The 16,635-nt window shown below is 43.5% G+C and overlaps 1 protein-coding gene across 5 annotated transcripts in view; it reads right to left on the bottom strand.

Annotated features, from left to right (window-relative positions):
* HTR4 (5-hydroxytryptamine receptor 4) overlaps positions 1-16,635 on the bottom strand; it is a 213,068-nt gene that overhangs the window by 32,202 nt on the left and 164,231 nt on the right. The window contains exon 8 of one of the 5 annotated variants that reach the window (XM_039486719.1): positions 1,823-1,869. The exons of the other annotated variants lie outside the window; for them this stretch is intronic. Within the exon in view, the coding sequence (XP_039342653.1) occupies positions 1,851-1,869 (19 nt within the window). The 3' untranslated portion in view covers positions 1,823-1,850. Of the gene's footprint in view, positions 1-1,822; positions 1,870-16,635 lie in introns of those variants that run through there. 5 annotated transcript variants of the gene reach the window in all.

The following is a 16,635-nucleotide window of genomic DNA, read 5'->3' as shown; positions in this document are numbered from 1 at the left end:
GGGGAGTAAATTCCCCAGGGGAATAGTGGAAGCGTCATCATTTTGGACACTAAAAAATATGTATAAAGGGGAACAACCTGCATTGGCACTGAGCTGCAGTGGGAGAGCTAACTGGCCTTTCCAACTCTAATTTCTAGGATTCTTTGAACTAACAAAATAGGAGGGTCCAGATCATTAGCTGATGTGAACTGGCCTAGCTCCTTTGAAATCAGTTGGTGTAAACTGGCAAGAAGACTAGAGATTTTTTGGAGATGTTGAGAGACAGCAGGCTGACAGAGAAGGAAAATTCATTATATCCCTTTATGTTCTTGGCTTCCAGCATTGCAAATAAATGAAAACAGGGGTTGGTGGGTCTTTCACCTTAACCTGGCAGATGGGACCAGGCAATTAAAATGTTCTACATCTAGTAAACAATATTTAAAATAACATGAAGGTGGAATGACAAGAAAGAAGAGAAGACTGTACGTTCACTATAAATACTAATGCTCTCTCCTCCTTAGATCCCATGTGTGCAGAAAGAAAAGGCACAACAATGTGAGGGGTGGGGAGAGAGTTTGGGGCGTTAGTTTTCCTGTCCTGGCATCAATCAAGTACAAACTCTAAAACTCTTTGTCCTGAATTTCCTGTATCTTCTAGTGAATCCCTAGCTGAAATCCTCACCACGTCAGACTGACCCTGAGCTTGTAGCCAAACTTACACCCTTCCTGGGGTCTGACTTTATGATGTTTCTCAGTAACATTCACACAGCATAACATCTGTCTAAACTTCTTCCCTGAGCCTGGCTGTTCCTAAAGGAATCTACTCTAGCTCCTTAATTTTCCCTCTTGTCAAAACAGACAACTCCCACCTCCTTTGTACTGTGGGGGGAGCTAATTAGAACCACTAGCCAACATGATTCATCAGTGAGTACTTTGCATCTTAATGGAAGGTCTTAACTCCTGAGTCTAGGGTGAATCAGTAGAAGAGCTCCACTTTCCTACAAAGGCTCAGGCAGGTCACCCAACCTCCTATAAATCACATACTTTTCAGTGCAAAGTTAAACCATCTCTGTTCACAGTTAGGAGAGGGAAATATGAACTTGTTTAAGGATCAATTATATACAAATTTCAAACAGTTCTTTGGGTCAGAAGAAGCCATGAGTACAGCATCTAGCCTGTTTCCTTACACCATTGTAAGGTCATTTAATTATCCCAGACTTCACTGATTGGTCCAAACTTCATTATCTCCAAAGGTAGTTATTCCACCACTTCCTTTGGAAGATTATCCTACCTCCAAATAATTCTTACAATTACACAGATTTCCCTAATGGTGCAGAAGGGACCAGTGCATTCTCCCTGAAAAGTGGGCCTTACTTTGAAAGAGAAATTGGAAATCAGATTTGCACCTAAGTATCTAGTGCATTCTAAGAATGATTTGACTGCAAACTACACAAGAACCTCTTACAGTTCCAGTCGGACTCAACTATACTCACCTCTGAAACCATCAAAAAGCAGTTCAGTTGTCAAAATTAAAAACTTCTTAAATGTTTAAGATAATTCAATCATTTTATACTGATGTATTAAGCAGTGACAATGAATACAGGCACAGAATCTCAACTGTTTCCAAGCCAAACAAGTTTTAGTGCATTCCATTATTTTAAATCACTATACAAGGTCTTAGACTAGTGAGCAACAACAGTTGCAAAAGTGTGGGTTTAGCGACTAAAACTAAGTATTAGACTGCCAGTAAGAAATCAGGAACTGTGAGCCTTGAAGCATGCCATGCAGATGTGAAAACAATACATTACTGAGAGAAGTCAGTCTGACCACTACAAGGATGATCGGTTTCATCAGTCCAGAAGGAAACCACCATTAGTAAGGCAACACGGTCCTGGTAGATAGATAAAATATGGAGATTATCTTTCCATATACATTCTATATATACGCATTATGTCTGCAAAATCAGAAGCTCAGAAAGAAGCATAATATTAAATCCAGCAAATAAATTGATCATAGAATCATAGAATATCAGGGTTGGAAGGGACCTCAGGAGGTCATCTAATCCAACCCCCTGCTCAAAGCAGGACCAATTCCCAACTAAATCATGGGATTTAAAATTATGATGGCATAATTATCTTTGCTGCACCAAGAAAGAGAAACACTGTTTGCTCTCAGCATGTTCCAGGAATGTTTTAGGCCCTGATTCAGCAAAGCACATTTGAGCACATGCTTAGCTATAAGAATTGGAACATTGGCTTTAATGGCATTATTCACACGCTTTAAGTTAAGCATGTTTATGTGCTTTGCTAGGTCTGGGCCTTCGCCATTATGGGCCTGATCTGGCAAAGTGTTAAGAGCCTCCTTGGAGATGCTCAACACTCTTAACTCCCATTCACTTCAACAGGAGTTGAAGTTGCCCCACACCTACTAGGAGGGTTCGCTATACAAATATTGCAAGGCCATCTCAGCGTTATACTCCAAGCTTCCTATTGTTACTGGCCACTTATAACAAAATGCTCTCCAGGATTTAATAGTTAAAGTGTTTTACGATCATCAGCTTCTTACTGTAAACACTTCACACAGTTTAACGTCACCCAAGTATTTTAAGACCAGCTGACAGTAAACATAGCACCAGCTCTTACTAGCCATGTTTATGTGATGAACAGACAGTTGTCTGTGCACATTAGATTTCACACAGATTTGCACATTTGAAAGTATGTGGGGAAAAAAAACCTACAAAGAGCAAAAGCAATTCACCACTAGGCTGTATAGTCTAGTGCCTAGAGCACTGGATTGGGACTTAGAAGACCTGGTTTCTATTGATTGCTCTGCCATGGGCCTTCTGGGTGACTTTGGGTAAGTCACTTCACCAGTCTGTGTCTAAGGTTCCCTATCTATAAAATGGAGATAATAATACTGACCTTCTTTGTAAAGCACTTTGAGATCTACTGATGAAAGTACTAGCTAGGAAAAAGGCTCTGATTCTTTTAAGTGCCGAGCATCTCCTGTGAGATGCAGTGTGTTCTCAGGACTTGAACACAATGACGAGCAGCTGGTTGTTTGTGAATCCTGGATTAAATAAACATTTATTTGGTATACACTTTTTCTTTTCATTTTTGTAAAATTTAGCTCCAATTCTGCATGTCAGATTTGACCAGGAGCAATGTTTTGTGGTGGTGTTATTTCTGAGTGGGGGAAGAGACAAATTTGAACTCCCCTCCTTCTAAAATAAGAAACACTGACAATTATTATAATTATCTGTCATATTTGAATACTCCAAGATGCGCTAGCTATTTCCAATCACTGAGCAGCATTAGTGACCCCCATGAGTAATCATTCTATCATGCAGATGAATGTGTTGCTTTTAAAGTAAAAGATGAGACAAATCATGGACCAAACTGATCTACGTGCTGGCCTCAAGCATGGTTTAGAAAGAAAAACTTCTTTATATTTTGGGAGCTCTTCAACTCCTTCCATCTTCTCTATGGCCAGGCTCTTAACATGTAAGCACTCAATAGACGTGTTTTAATATTTGCTTATCAAATCACAGAGATTTATTGGAACACTGCAAGTACCAACTCCAGCACATGCAGGCAGGACTGAATTTCCTGCTAAAAGCCTCAGATCAGATACACCAAAATAACAACATACAAGACAGTCACTTATTACTAAGTTAAAGATACAGTACCATCTATTGAGGAAGGAGCTGTCTGCACTGATCATTACAATATCTGTAGTTCACCAAGAATGTGGTTGTATTCTGGGGCAAAACACAGTTCATTGAATAAACTTATTTTATGAGGCTGCTTTTCTAGTATTACTGAACAGCATGTTCCTGAGATATAAGTAATGAATACAGTGTGTCACAGCTGCTTCTCCTAGCCAATAAAAGCATTCCTTAGTTTTGTCTTCTGTAGTTGTAAATCATTTTGCCTAATTAATCCTAATTAATGACTGTAGGCAATTTCTTGAGCTCAGTTATCTGTTTATTTAATTACAGTAACATACTGTACTGTGTCCTCTGTTTGACAGGATGTTCTGCACAAGAGTTTCATCCAGGACGTTCTGCACAATAGTTTCATCCAGCAAATAAAAGGGTTAATTAGTTCTCAGAATAAACACAGAGTCTAAATTAGAATCTAAATCAGCTACTGTGTTCATATTAACCAGAAGTGCTTGGACTCATTCATCATTAGCGATAATTATTGTTGTTATTACTTATCCAGTATAGAAATATACTGCCTAGCACTATGGGGCCCTGATTCCTCTAGGCTCCATTGCAATATTAATGGTAATAACAATAAAAATTAATAAATGCTATACATGGATAATCTTAAATGATATGGATGATCACAAAAGGAGATACAGAGATTGATGATGTCCAGAAAAGTTTGGTGATGATATAAAGCTATGGGTTGGCTTGGCTAAATGTGCACTGGCAACTGTAAAGAGGGGTAGACTGGTACAGTCAGAGGGCATACAAGCTAACAAAGGTACTATCCAAGATATTTCTCAACATGGCCCCTACAGATTCCTTGGGATAACAGAACTGTTGGAGTTACAACATAAGAAGTCAAAGAAGAAGTGAGGAAAGAATATTACAGACTAATAAGAACTACTCTAAAGACAAAACTCCACTTGAATAATTTGATCTGAGCCATTAATACATGGGGCATACCAGTAGTACAGTACATCGCTGGAATGATCAAGTGAAATCAAGAGGAGAAGAAAAAAACTGAATATCCAAACAAAAAAGATCCTGGTGATGCATAGTGTCATGGATTTCAATCAAGACATGGACAGGATGTACATCCAATAATGAGATGAAGGAAAAGTTTTGATTTCTGTGGAGGAAGCAATTGACAATGAATAATATAACATCAACATATATGAGGATTCAGTCAAAGTAAAAGATTATCTGGTTGCAATAACAAGCAATGGACAAGTATGATCCCAGCCCCAGAAACCATCAAAGAAAGGAGATGCAAACTGCCAAAGAAAGATTCAAAAGATTTACACAGAAATCACTGTACGGGCAGTGGTGGAGACCCCACACACTCATTAGTAATTGAAGATTAACAGATTCATGGCTTGTAGAAAGATACCTCAAAAGAAAAGTGGAGAGTCTCATGAGTGTACCAGAGCAGTCCTTAAGGCTTAATTATGTTCAAAACAAAACTGAACTTAATTATGTTCAAAACAAACAGAACTGTCCCCTGAACTGCAGAACTGAAAAGGAAGAGACCATGGCGCATGTGTTGAGCAGCTGCAGGTGCCTGGCTGGCAGAAATACATGAACAGACATAATTAATTTGCCAAGTGTCTGCATTGGAGTCTCTGTGGCAAGCATGTATTTAAACAAACCATGCAGTATTACGACCACCAAACTGAAAGCGCTCTAGAGAATGAAAGAGGCTATGATTTTACAGAATCTGGCAGCAGGGAGGGATAGCTGAGTGGTTTGAACATTGGCCTGCTAAGCCCAGGGTTGTGAGCCCAATCCTTGGGTAATCCACCTCCGTGAGAGGCAGTAGCTACGTCAACAGGAGAAGCTCATAGCACTGTCTACCCGAGGGTTAGATCGGTTTAACTGCATCGCTCAGGGGTGTGGATCTTTTATACCCCTGAGCGATGTTGTTATAGCGACCTAATCTCCTAGCATAGACCTGGCCTTAGCACCTTTTCCAGGCCTGAAGAAGAGCCCTGTGCAGCTTGAAAACTTGTCTTTCCCACCAGCAGAAGTTGGTTTGATAAAAGATATTACCTCACCTGCTCCCCCTTGTCTCTCTAAAACTATAAGTAGACAGAGCCAAAGCATCATTACAGGAAACAAGCTCTGCTGCGGATTGTATGGGAGGTTCCTATTCATTGATGAAAACTTGGCTTCTGTTTTCACAATGAAATATTTACTCTGTGCCAACACATTCATTCTCCTTCCACAGGTTTTAAAAATCTCTGTATGGTTCCCTTTTTTCATTTATAGAGCTCTGTCATCATGTTCTTCTGACTTTACTACATAGTGCATCACTGCTATCCATTCACCAATAAAAATGTAAGAAAGGACATTATGGATTGTATTGAAAATCAGACTAGTCTATAGCCACAGAAACCTGATTGTTTAAGAAGAGATCTCTCTCTCTCTCTCTCTCACACACACACACACACACACACACACACACACACACACACACACACACACACACACACTGTGCCATAAAAATAAGTTGCTGTGGTAAAGAAAATGCACACAGTGTGATTGATTTGTCATCAAACATCTTCATGGACTTGCTGCTGCTTCTTGCATTGATCAAAAAGGTCTGGCTTCACAACGAACCTCTAGGAATGCAGGACACTTGCTTTTTGCAGGTTAGAGGACAGATGAGAAGATCCTTGGAGATTCAAGAATAAGTAACGGGGAGGGGGAATCCCACCAAAGCAGCACGATGTTCACTCACACTTCAGGATTTGACTTCATTTGGGGAGAAAATCCAGCTGGCCCATAGCCCTTACAAGCATAAATGCTGATTCTCCAGTACATATGGCAGTACCATTCAAAGAGCTATGACAATGATACTGTTTATAGCTCTGAAAATGGCGCTGCCATCTGCACCATGCATGCAGCGGTTCTGCTCACCAGGAAGCGAGGGTTCTGTAGAGGGACAAGTTCTTGGACCTGCTGTTCTATTGTGCTAAAGGGTGGCTATGGCACAATGCAACCCGTGGAAACTGGAATGAAACAAAATCACCCTCTATTCTGTGAGAAAAATCACCCCTCCGAGCTCCTGTTCTGGTTGTCTGGAGAAAGGAATGATGGGGTGACGCAGATTGCGCATTCTTTTATAGTTAACACTAGAGCTGGCACTGAGGATAGGATTGGCATTGAGATGCTAACGCACTCATAGTCATTCTGGCCAGTTGTCATACTGTAAGGGCACTGATCATTATATATACAGATCTCCTCTTTTACCCTGTACCCTAACAGGAGAAGAGGGGCATTCCTCTCTTCCCTCCTCCCTCTAATATATTGGCATGTTCTTGTTTTTCCTTTTCCTTCCATGCAGCTTCAAGGTGCTGTGTGGATGTGTGCTCTACTCTACTTCGTTGACTAGCATGGTTAGTAAATGCTGCACAATATTTGGACATTAATTCACACCCCCACACAAAAGCATTCCTGTGAAACTTCATACAGTGTGCCACCCACAGTAATACCTACTGAGTAAATCATCAGGCACAATTTTTCCAATTAATCCCATTGGGCTGCTTGTGATGAAGTGTGACTAATTGTTATTGTCCTTTTGAGCAGGAAGCCAGGGCTCAGCTGTATTATTTGCAGTTGGTCCTCAGTAGCATCCATTAGATCTGAAGTCTTTCTTGATGATACTGTTTGGAGAATGGTACATGCATTTGTGTATCTGTTACCAAAGCAACTTCTGGTCTGGAGCAATTGCTGTGGGGTGGGGAGCTATAGCAAATACGAGAGTGCATCCCTCCCACACTAAAGAGCTCTTGAAAGTGGGGAAAGAGACAACACCAAAGTGGGAGCTTTAATTCATCTAGGGCAGTGGTGTCTAACCTGCAGCCTTCAAGGGTGACTTTGGTAAGGAGGAAGTTTGTATTGGATTAAGGTGTGAGTTACAAATACCTTTCCTGCTCGGTGCCCTCTGATTTTTAACCAGAAGTTTTTGAAACCTCCTTATCACTGTGGGGAGAAGGTGGGGGCTCTCCTGCCAAGGCATGCAAACCCCAGGAAGAGCAAGACAGGAGCTTGAATGGCTCTGCCTGAGCTTCAGGGAATCCCTAGGAAATGACGACTCCTCTCCCCAGTGCTGCCTTACCCTAGGAGAGGGGGAAAGGGAGAAGCTGCAAAACAGCCACCAGTTCTCACGGGTGCCAGGTTTATATAATCTTTGGTGGTGCCCCAGAACGGGTCCAAGCAGAGCTGTCTTGTCCATAGGATGGACTGGGGCAACAGCCCTGGGCCCCGCGCTTCAGAGGGACGTGGGGTCCAGGGCAGCCTGGGGTGTTAGTGCGGGTCCCCCTATAGTGCAGTAAGCCCAAACATTGGTGGAGCTGGGCCCACGTTCCTAAATATTGGTGGAGCACGGGCATCACAGGCCCATATAACTCACCGCCTATGCCAGTTCTAGTCTTTGAGTCTTTTCCCCCAGCCCAGGTTAGACCAGCTGATATAATTTGTGCTAGCTGGCAATGGTCTCCAAGGATTCATATGCTAACTGGGGATAACTAGAGCACCGTGTACCCTGCCCCCTCCGACCCCCTGACATGTCTCTGTGCTTGGACTGATAGGAGGGAGGGAGGGAGGCGTAGAGGCTGGCTGTGCTGGCTCTGTGCTCATTGGACATTCCCCATGCAAGAGAATCCCCAGCAGACAATTTGTTGGGTGGTTTCTGCTCCTGGTGCGCTGCCCAAGTGGCAGCAAGGATGCAGAACAGGGCAGAGAATCTACCTGTAGTACTGTATTTAACCCTCAGGCTAAAAAAGGATCTCAAGTGTGATTCTGGTACATGCCGAACATTTGCAAATCCCACTGAAACCAAAAGGAGGGGCTCAGGATCAGGCCTTTAGTTAATTATATCTGCATATTCTCCCAGGGTTATATATGTAGGCTACACAGACAAAGACATTCACTGCAAGGTACATATTCACCTTAAGTTTCATAAGCCGCAATGCATACATCAGTAACTCAGATTTTAAAGCGAGATTAAAGCAATGGCTAAAATTTATTTTAGGAAGCACATTTACCTTTCAGAAGTACAAACTACTTCAGTTTCCACTGACAGAGCAATTTAAAATGCATTAAAGAATGACCCCAAGTTGGGGGGGAAAAAAGGGCTCTGCGTGGGTTTGAACATGAATTTCTGACTAAAATTAATTGCATCCTTAGTTTAAAGACTTGGAAACACTTTTTAGTTCCATGGTAGATTCAGGGAATATTCTCAAGCAGGGTACAGTACTTTCTGTATAAATACTGCACTGTATTTACCCTTTCAGACTCCTGGCTCTGTCAGACAATGATTCTGTTCTCTATGTGATATTTCAAGGAGTGTGCACCTACAGCACTATATAATAAAGTTTACGGGGGGGCAGACCTGTTACAGCCCCATTGTTCTGCTCTGGCTATGCAGAGTCATAAAGCTGCCTGAACCAGCTAGCTGGAGATTTTCCTGGTGCAGGACAATCCCCAGATGGAGTCACTCTCTCTTGCAGGTCCTAGTGCAGGCAGTGTGCCGTTCTTAGTGCATAGACGTTTTAGGGACAGCCCAGGGTTGAAGATCCTCAAACAACTTACAGCCAGGGTCTGATTCTTGACTCACACCTGTTTTACAGTGGTGTAACTGCACTGGCTTTACTGGAGTTAATCCCGGGTTAGACCAGTTTAACTCAGGGGAGACTCCACCCCACTGTGTCTGTTTCAGCTATTTACAAGGATGCAGTGTGAATTAGGAAACTGCCCTTCTTCAGTCTGAGACATGAAAGTAGTATGTGTACATTCCCCCAAGCAGTTAACTAACCAACCCCTTTCTCGGCGCTATGTATACCCCTCCATCAATAAAACTGGTGGCACAGAGAGAGAAGTGAACATTTATCCCTACACACGCACGGTTACAGATAAACACACGTATTCATATACACCTTTGCCACATCCTCACCGCTCGCAGACCCATTGAGACCCATGCAGGATTACTTTCACACCCTAGATCCATTCACAAACAACCACTCGTACCTATGGACTCACAATCGTTTACACACAGACACACATACACAAATTTAATTTGGCGGAGCATTTGGGTCACCTGGTTTCTTTTCCTTTCTGGGATTTTTGCTGCTTTTTTTCATGGTTCTGACTGATCAATTTCTAGCAGAATTATTTGTGTCCAACCGGTGACCCAAAATAGGCTCCACTAATTTGCACCAAAAATCCCATCACGACTGAGCTGAATGTTGCCTTCGTAACTTCCAGCCACAGCCTTCATCCTATCTGCAGTGCATATTTTGGCTTGATGAACTTCTAATTATTTCCCACCAGGGACCCTTAACCTAAGACACCTGTTTTCTTGGTCACAACAAACTGCAACTGAGCAGGCTCTATAAAAAAAAAAAAGGTACATCTCCCCTCCCCTCATCACCTTCCCCACTGCCACCTTTCCAGCCTGTCACAGTTAATCAATTCATCATAACTAGATATCTCAGAACAGTTAATTCCCTTCTGGATGAATCACTTGGTTTGGAGATTGCCATGGCAACGTAAACGTTTTTCTGTGTCGGGGCCTAATCAAAGTGATGACTTTGAACTCTGACAAATCAGGGCTGGTTTTGACAACAGCAAATTGTGAAATATGCTTCTGCTTTAACTCCAGCTCTCACAGTGCCGTTATCAAGAGAGCACCCCAGCACAGGAGCCTGCTTAGCTGATGAAGCCATTGGGCCAGATCCTCAGCTGGTGTAAACAGATGCAGCTCTACAGAAGTCAAAGGGTTTTATGCTGATTTTGCACCAGCTGAGGATCTGGCCCATATAAGTTCCATTCTCTTCTCTGTAGCCTTCCTCCCAGCCACTTTCCCTCTTGCAAGACCTTGGCCCTGATTCTCCCTGCCCTGTCTGTAACCATTTATACTTAAACTAAGAGGATGTAAAAATGCTGCCAAACCCCAATGCTAGTGTTTTGGACCCACTTAGCACAGGAGTAAAATGACTTCACACGGCAGTGGAAATTCAGGCCCTCTATCTACAGCTAGCAGGACAAATGACAGCAAGACAGCTGGGCTATCAGTTGGCCAGCAGGGCTGTTACTCAAGTTGGAGAGAAGGAAGGAAACTGGGTATGCTTTTCTCTAGAATCCAGATCATGGTGGCATGCATCCCCTGGAGTGATCTGTTACCTTGAGCCCAGTGTCACTTGGCAGTGGAGGGAAGCAGATGAAGAAATACTCCGGGCTGGAGATGAGGAGTAATGCACAATTCTTGGGAGTGGAGGAAGTCCAACAGAAGCGTAATACTCACGCACCAATGGCTAGCAGGAATGAGACTCATCCTGAAAGACTCTGAGCTGGATTATGCTCTTGTATGAGTGTAACTCCAATGACCTCAGCGCAGCTCCTCCTGATTAACACCAGAGTGAGGGAGCAGAGAATAAGACCCTGGATTTCTTGTGCTGCTGATGGCAACAGTAGATGTTTACAGTATTTTTGTAAAGATGATGATCCCTGCTCTGGATGCACTGAGCTGTGCTAGTGGTACAAAGCAGCTCTAAAACTGGCTTAACTGGCCTTTTGAGAATTCCCCACACATTGGGAAACCCTTGGGTGACTCAGAGATGCTGTCAGGACTCCTATGTCACCATTTTCCCGACCTTTACTGGTACAGCAATGTAGCTGGGGACTCCCTATCCCCTGGTAATATCTGCCTGCCCTAACAGCCTCTTGGGGGTTGCGGACAGTCGACATAAATTAGAGATGCCCACAGGCTGCTCTAACCTGTGCTGGGCATCTTCTGGGCCAAAGTGGAATAGCCACAGGATCCAGGGCCTCCAAATGGGACCTAAAGCTACTGCCTTTTACTACCCCTAGTTTTACGGCTCAGCCACATTAGAGAAACTGGTCCAAGATTTTTTCTGTATAACTCAGGGGCCCTTTTAGATTTCCTTCAGCAGACTCCAGCCTCCGGTGGGTGAAACGGAAGTCAAACAGCTTGAAGGTCAAGAGTTCTCTCTGTTCACAGAAGACATTTTTCAAAGAGAAATAGTAACAACTATCAGAAATCAGATGAAATAAGAATTAAAACTAAACAAATTAAAAAAAAACCAACTGGAAATAACCCAAAATGGAGTTGAGCTTTCTTTTCTTTTCTTTTTTTTCTGATTGAGTTAATAATTAACCCCAGGTGGGGAGCTACCAGGGGACTTAGGTGTTGCAATGCTTTAGACCCCTTGAAAATCACTGGTATACACAAACCCTGGGTTGGCTGCCAAGGATCCCCATACAATGAATGGGAAGACTGAGAAGAGGTTCCACAAAAGTGATTGTGATAGGTGGCTCCCCACCAAAGCTGGCCATGGGGAAATGCCAATGACTGAGTGTGTCCTAAACCCTGCACCTCTTATAGTCCAGGTTGCAGGGAGGCCCCTATCCCTGCTTGCAACCCACAGCCAGGAACCCCTATCTCCTGGAATCAGATGCCTTTGTTGTTCTTGCAGAGAAAGAGTTTGAGCCAGGGGTCTCCCACATCCTGGATGAGCATGTTAACCTCTGGCCTAATAGTTATAAGGAAGGCCTAACTATACACAAACCAGGTAGTGTGAAGGAGGCAGTATCCTTCATTATAATCTTGGCCCACTGGTTAGGGTACTTACTGGGGATGTAGGAGACCCAGGTTCAATCCTCCCCTCTGCTTACTGTGGAGAAGGGTTCCCTACCTCTCAGGTGAGCTCCACTCTCTGGAGTATAGTCATCCAATCACTATTTAATATGAAGTGGAATGGCTTCAACATGTGAGACTGAGGGAGAGCCACATCGTAAAGTCCCATAGGCCAGTGGTTAGAGCACTCACCAGAGAATGGAACTGAACGGGGATTTCCAGTATCCTGGGGGAATGCACAAACCCCTGAGCTAAAGGTTACTACGGAGTCCCCTTTCCACCTGGACATCTTGTGTGGAGTTAGGAATACTCAGAGCACACCTACTAGATTGAGCTCCACAGGCAAGACAGATGTTCTACCATCTAGCTTCACCTGGTCTGAGGCTCACATGGGGGCTTAGGTGTGAGACAGGCACCTGGATGCCTGCCTGAGGCAGCAGTGTGCATGCCCAGAGACACCTAGGGAACTTTTACCGCAAAAACTTAGAAGTCAAATGAGTTTAGAGTTAGGCGGGGAGTTTGTGGATTGTAGTTGTGCCTAAATCAGGGCCGTAGGTGCCTAAGTCCCTGGGCCCTGGGGTTTGTATGAAAAATGGATCACCACCTCATACACGCATACTGGAGGTGCAAGGTCATGGGAGTCTGTAAGGAGGTTACACACAAGTGACACAAGTTCTTGGGAGTTTGTCTGTTGTCTCTGACTGTCCCTGCTGGAGCCAATTATTTCAATGTGAGATGCGACTGCAGCAGGCATATATGGAGACTGTAGAAGAGAGGCCTCTAAATATTTTTGGCAAAAATCCCACTATCTGCTACTTTCATGCTGCCTTCAGTCAAGCTGCTTGTGAGAACCCCAGGGCCTGACAATATACAATGCGTCATGTTCCGATTATGTTATTCTCTGTGAGGAACTTAGGCTGTACAGCCATTTATTAGGAAATTCATGGAAATGACAGTGGAAGAGATACCAGGGTCAGGGAGCGAGACCCAAAAACCTCACATCAGGGTTCTCACCAGCAACTTGTACAAGAAGGCAGTGGCCTTAATGATTAGGAGAAGGGCTCTCGCACAGGGTCTGGCAAGGAAAGAGTTAAAACCCTCTTTCCAAACAGCCAGCCATCCTTGCTGTGTGCTAACATGGGTGGGTGCAGTAGCAGGTGCTCTATACAGAAATGTTAATTTGCCTCATTGGCAACAGGCACCTGATTGCTGAAGGAAGGAAATAAAAGAGCAGGGAAGAGGTGCTAATAGCAGAGCTGGGAAGGGGGTGGGGAATATGGCACAAGAAAGCTGTGGCTAGCACAATGCTAATACCAATTTTTCCCCCCAAAGCGCAGTTATGCAGGATGCACCTAGTATATGATGTAAAGACATTACAGCAGCTAGTTCTAGCAGTGATAAAAAGAGTAGCTATGTTAGCTGAAGCCAGCTTGGCTTTAGCTTGTATAGATTTGGGCTGCAGAAGCCCTGTGGTTCTCTTCAGATTATAGCTGATAGAGGCCTTTTCTTCTGCAGGGGATCTTCATTTTCTGTTTGTGTGTGTCTGTCATTCTTCATTACCTAAAAAAAGACAGGCCACATTTCTCCCTGACCTGGTTCCTGAACTCCAGAGTGAGACTGCAAACTCCCTTATATCGTATATGTGAAGTTCAGCCCAAATCAGCCATAGTGGGAAAGTTGAATGCAGCTGGATTCATTAATAATCACCTCTTCAACATGGGGTCTGGGTGCATGTATCTCCTGGCTGATCTGGCTAAAAGCTGATTGTTTGTGACCAGTGAGGGCACATCTACACTGCAACTGGGACTGAGCCTCCCAACTCAGGTAGATAGACTTTTGTGTTAGTGGGGTTTATGCCAGCATGCTAAAAATAGCTGTGTGGATGCTGTGACACTGGCAGAGGCTCAGGCTAGCCACCTGAAATCAAAACCATCCTGGCTCTGAGCTCGGCTGACTAGGAATTCTTAAGCACAGTGAGGGGGGTGTGGAGTTGCTAATTTCCATGTCAGAGCAAAGAGGAGCTGAGCTAATAATTAGTTAACAATAATTTTGACACGTTTTTCCTCTCTCTGTCCATGGAAAAGACTGGCAGAGAGAGTGGGTGCAGAGGCAGGAATTAAGGTGTTTGTCAGGGACCATCTGATGTTAATACCTGTTTGGAAGGAACCTTTCAGAATGAGGCTTAAGGAGCCCAGGTGCAGTTCTGGCAGCCTACCAACTAACTAGGGGAATGTTCCGTGATCTCTAATACTTGTGAAGCACTATGTAAAGTTCCTGACCGTTAATCTCAGTTGTGCTCAGAAGAGAATCCTGCTTAGGAGAGAGTCTGGTCACACACATATTCCCAGGATTCTCTTCTTGTCCCTTAAAAATCAGGGTCAGACAAGGTGCAGTGGTGATAGGGTCAGAGATGCTGAAAATTACTGAGATTTTTCTGGCAATAGGTACTTTAACCAGCAGGATTCATTTTGTGGAATTTATAGAGATGGAAATGATTGGTGTAGCCTCCTCATTCTCGCTCCCTCTCTCCATCCTGGTTGGCTATAACAGGTTTATTCCCTGCTCCAATGCTTTATACAGTCCACTCCCAAATATCCACTGTTATGGGCTTTTCTCTACTGCCCTTGGGGAGACTAGTACACCCCCTAACGAATCTCATTGAGAAAATTTCCCTGACATTCTGCTTAACTTTTCCTTTATTTCTACTTACAGCCCTTTACAGGAAAACAAAATCCCTTTGCCAAATCGTTCATTGCACCCTTCAATTCCTGCAGCAGAACTATTCTGAAGCAGCTGAGAAAAACCTGACATGTAGCAATGGAGCAGCTTGCTGCCCTGTGACTTGCATATGGTGCTGCCTACCCAGAGGCCTAGCTAGGTGAAATTACAGATGGCAGACACAGATACTGTATCACCCAAGTCTCACTGCTGCATTCAAACAACTGTAGATGCTGGCTTGGATTTTCTTTAAACTTAAACTATGTCAAAGATTCAGTAGACATGCAGGGATCATAAGGAAATCCAGCTAGAACATGTATTCCATTTGCTGATATTAACATCCAGCAGCAATATCCACCATCAGAATAAAAAAAGTATTGAAGAAAGAGGGATTAATCCCCTGCCTGCCAGAGTCCTTTTCTTCTCACGGGGCATTTGGATTCTTCTTAATCAATGGGCCACTGGGTCCCTTGCTGTTACTGCATTATGTGGACTGTTGCTGCTGGCACATCAAAATCATGCAGGATATCATTATTTTCCACTAGCTTATCCCATCTGTAGTAACTGTCAAGGCCAAGCAAAACCAGGCTATTGCTCCCTGTGGTGGAAATTGTCTAGTGGGTTTGAGGTGGCAGCTTGCACTAAGACAAAACTCCTGCCTTCCCTAGTGTTGACATTGTGTGTGGTCGTGTTCGGGGTGGTAGGAGGCACAATTCTCCCCAAGGTTAGTTACTGTCGTCAGAACCCTAGTCAGACTTAGTCAGAACCTTGGTGGAGTTCACTGGGTAAGTTTCCTGAGTGTTATATCTGGCAGAGCAAGGGGCTTAGAAAGATTTTATGTCTAAACCAGAGGTTCTCAAACTGTGGTCCATGGACCACCAGTGGTCTGTGAGCTCCATTCAGGTGGTCCGCGGATAGATCCCTCTAAGGTGCTTGGGCAGCCGCACATGACAGAATGAAGAAAGTTTGAGAACCACTGGTCTAAACACAGATCAGTATGCATAGTGCTGCACAACTCTGGCATGCAATTAATATCAGTCTGTCAGCTAAAGCTTTGTCATCTTTGTTATTCTTTTGTACAGCATGTACTGCAATGGGGCTGTGAACTACCATAATATAAATAATAATCCTCAAAGTCAGAAGAGTACCATAAAAAGAATGCATCCTACCCTTTGTATTGCCAAAAATAAGAGTATTTGCATACAGGAAATGACACACAACATTATGATTTAACTTCCTGACATGATTTATTTAAAGTTTCCCCCATCAACCCCATCCCTGGTGAGCCACACAACAAGGGAAGTGTATTAAAAGAAATAATAAACACACACACACGATGCTACAGTAATAAAAGAAAAGACTTACAGAGTGTGTTCAGGGTTAGACAGGAACTGGTCTATTGCAGAACAGCAGGAGGAACTTGGAGATAGAAGAACAGCCACTTTTAGTGCAGACGGGAGAAAAGACAGACACAGTGAAGGGGTAAAGAGAGAAAGGAAAGAAAACACAGAGATGGTTAATAGGAAAAATACCTCCAGCTAACCTGTCATTAAACACCAAGAAAT

The sequence above is a fragment of the Mauremys reevesii genome, linkage group 8, assembly GCF_016161935.1.
Source record: "Mauremys reevesii isolate NIE-2019 linkage group 8, ASM1616193v1, whole genome shotgun sequence".
NCBI classification, from domain to species: Eukaryota; Metazoa; Chordata; order Testudines; family Geoemydidae; genus Mauremys; species Mauremys reevesii.
The sequence above is the reverse complement of the archived record's forward strand: the minus strand, read 5'-3'. Positions and strand labels throughout refer to the sequence as shown.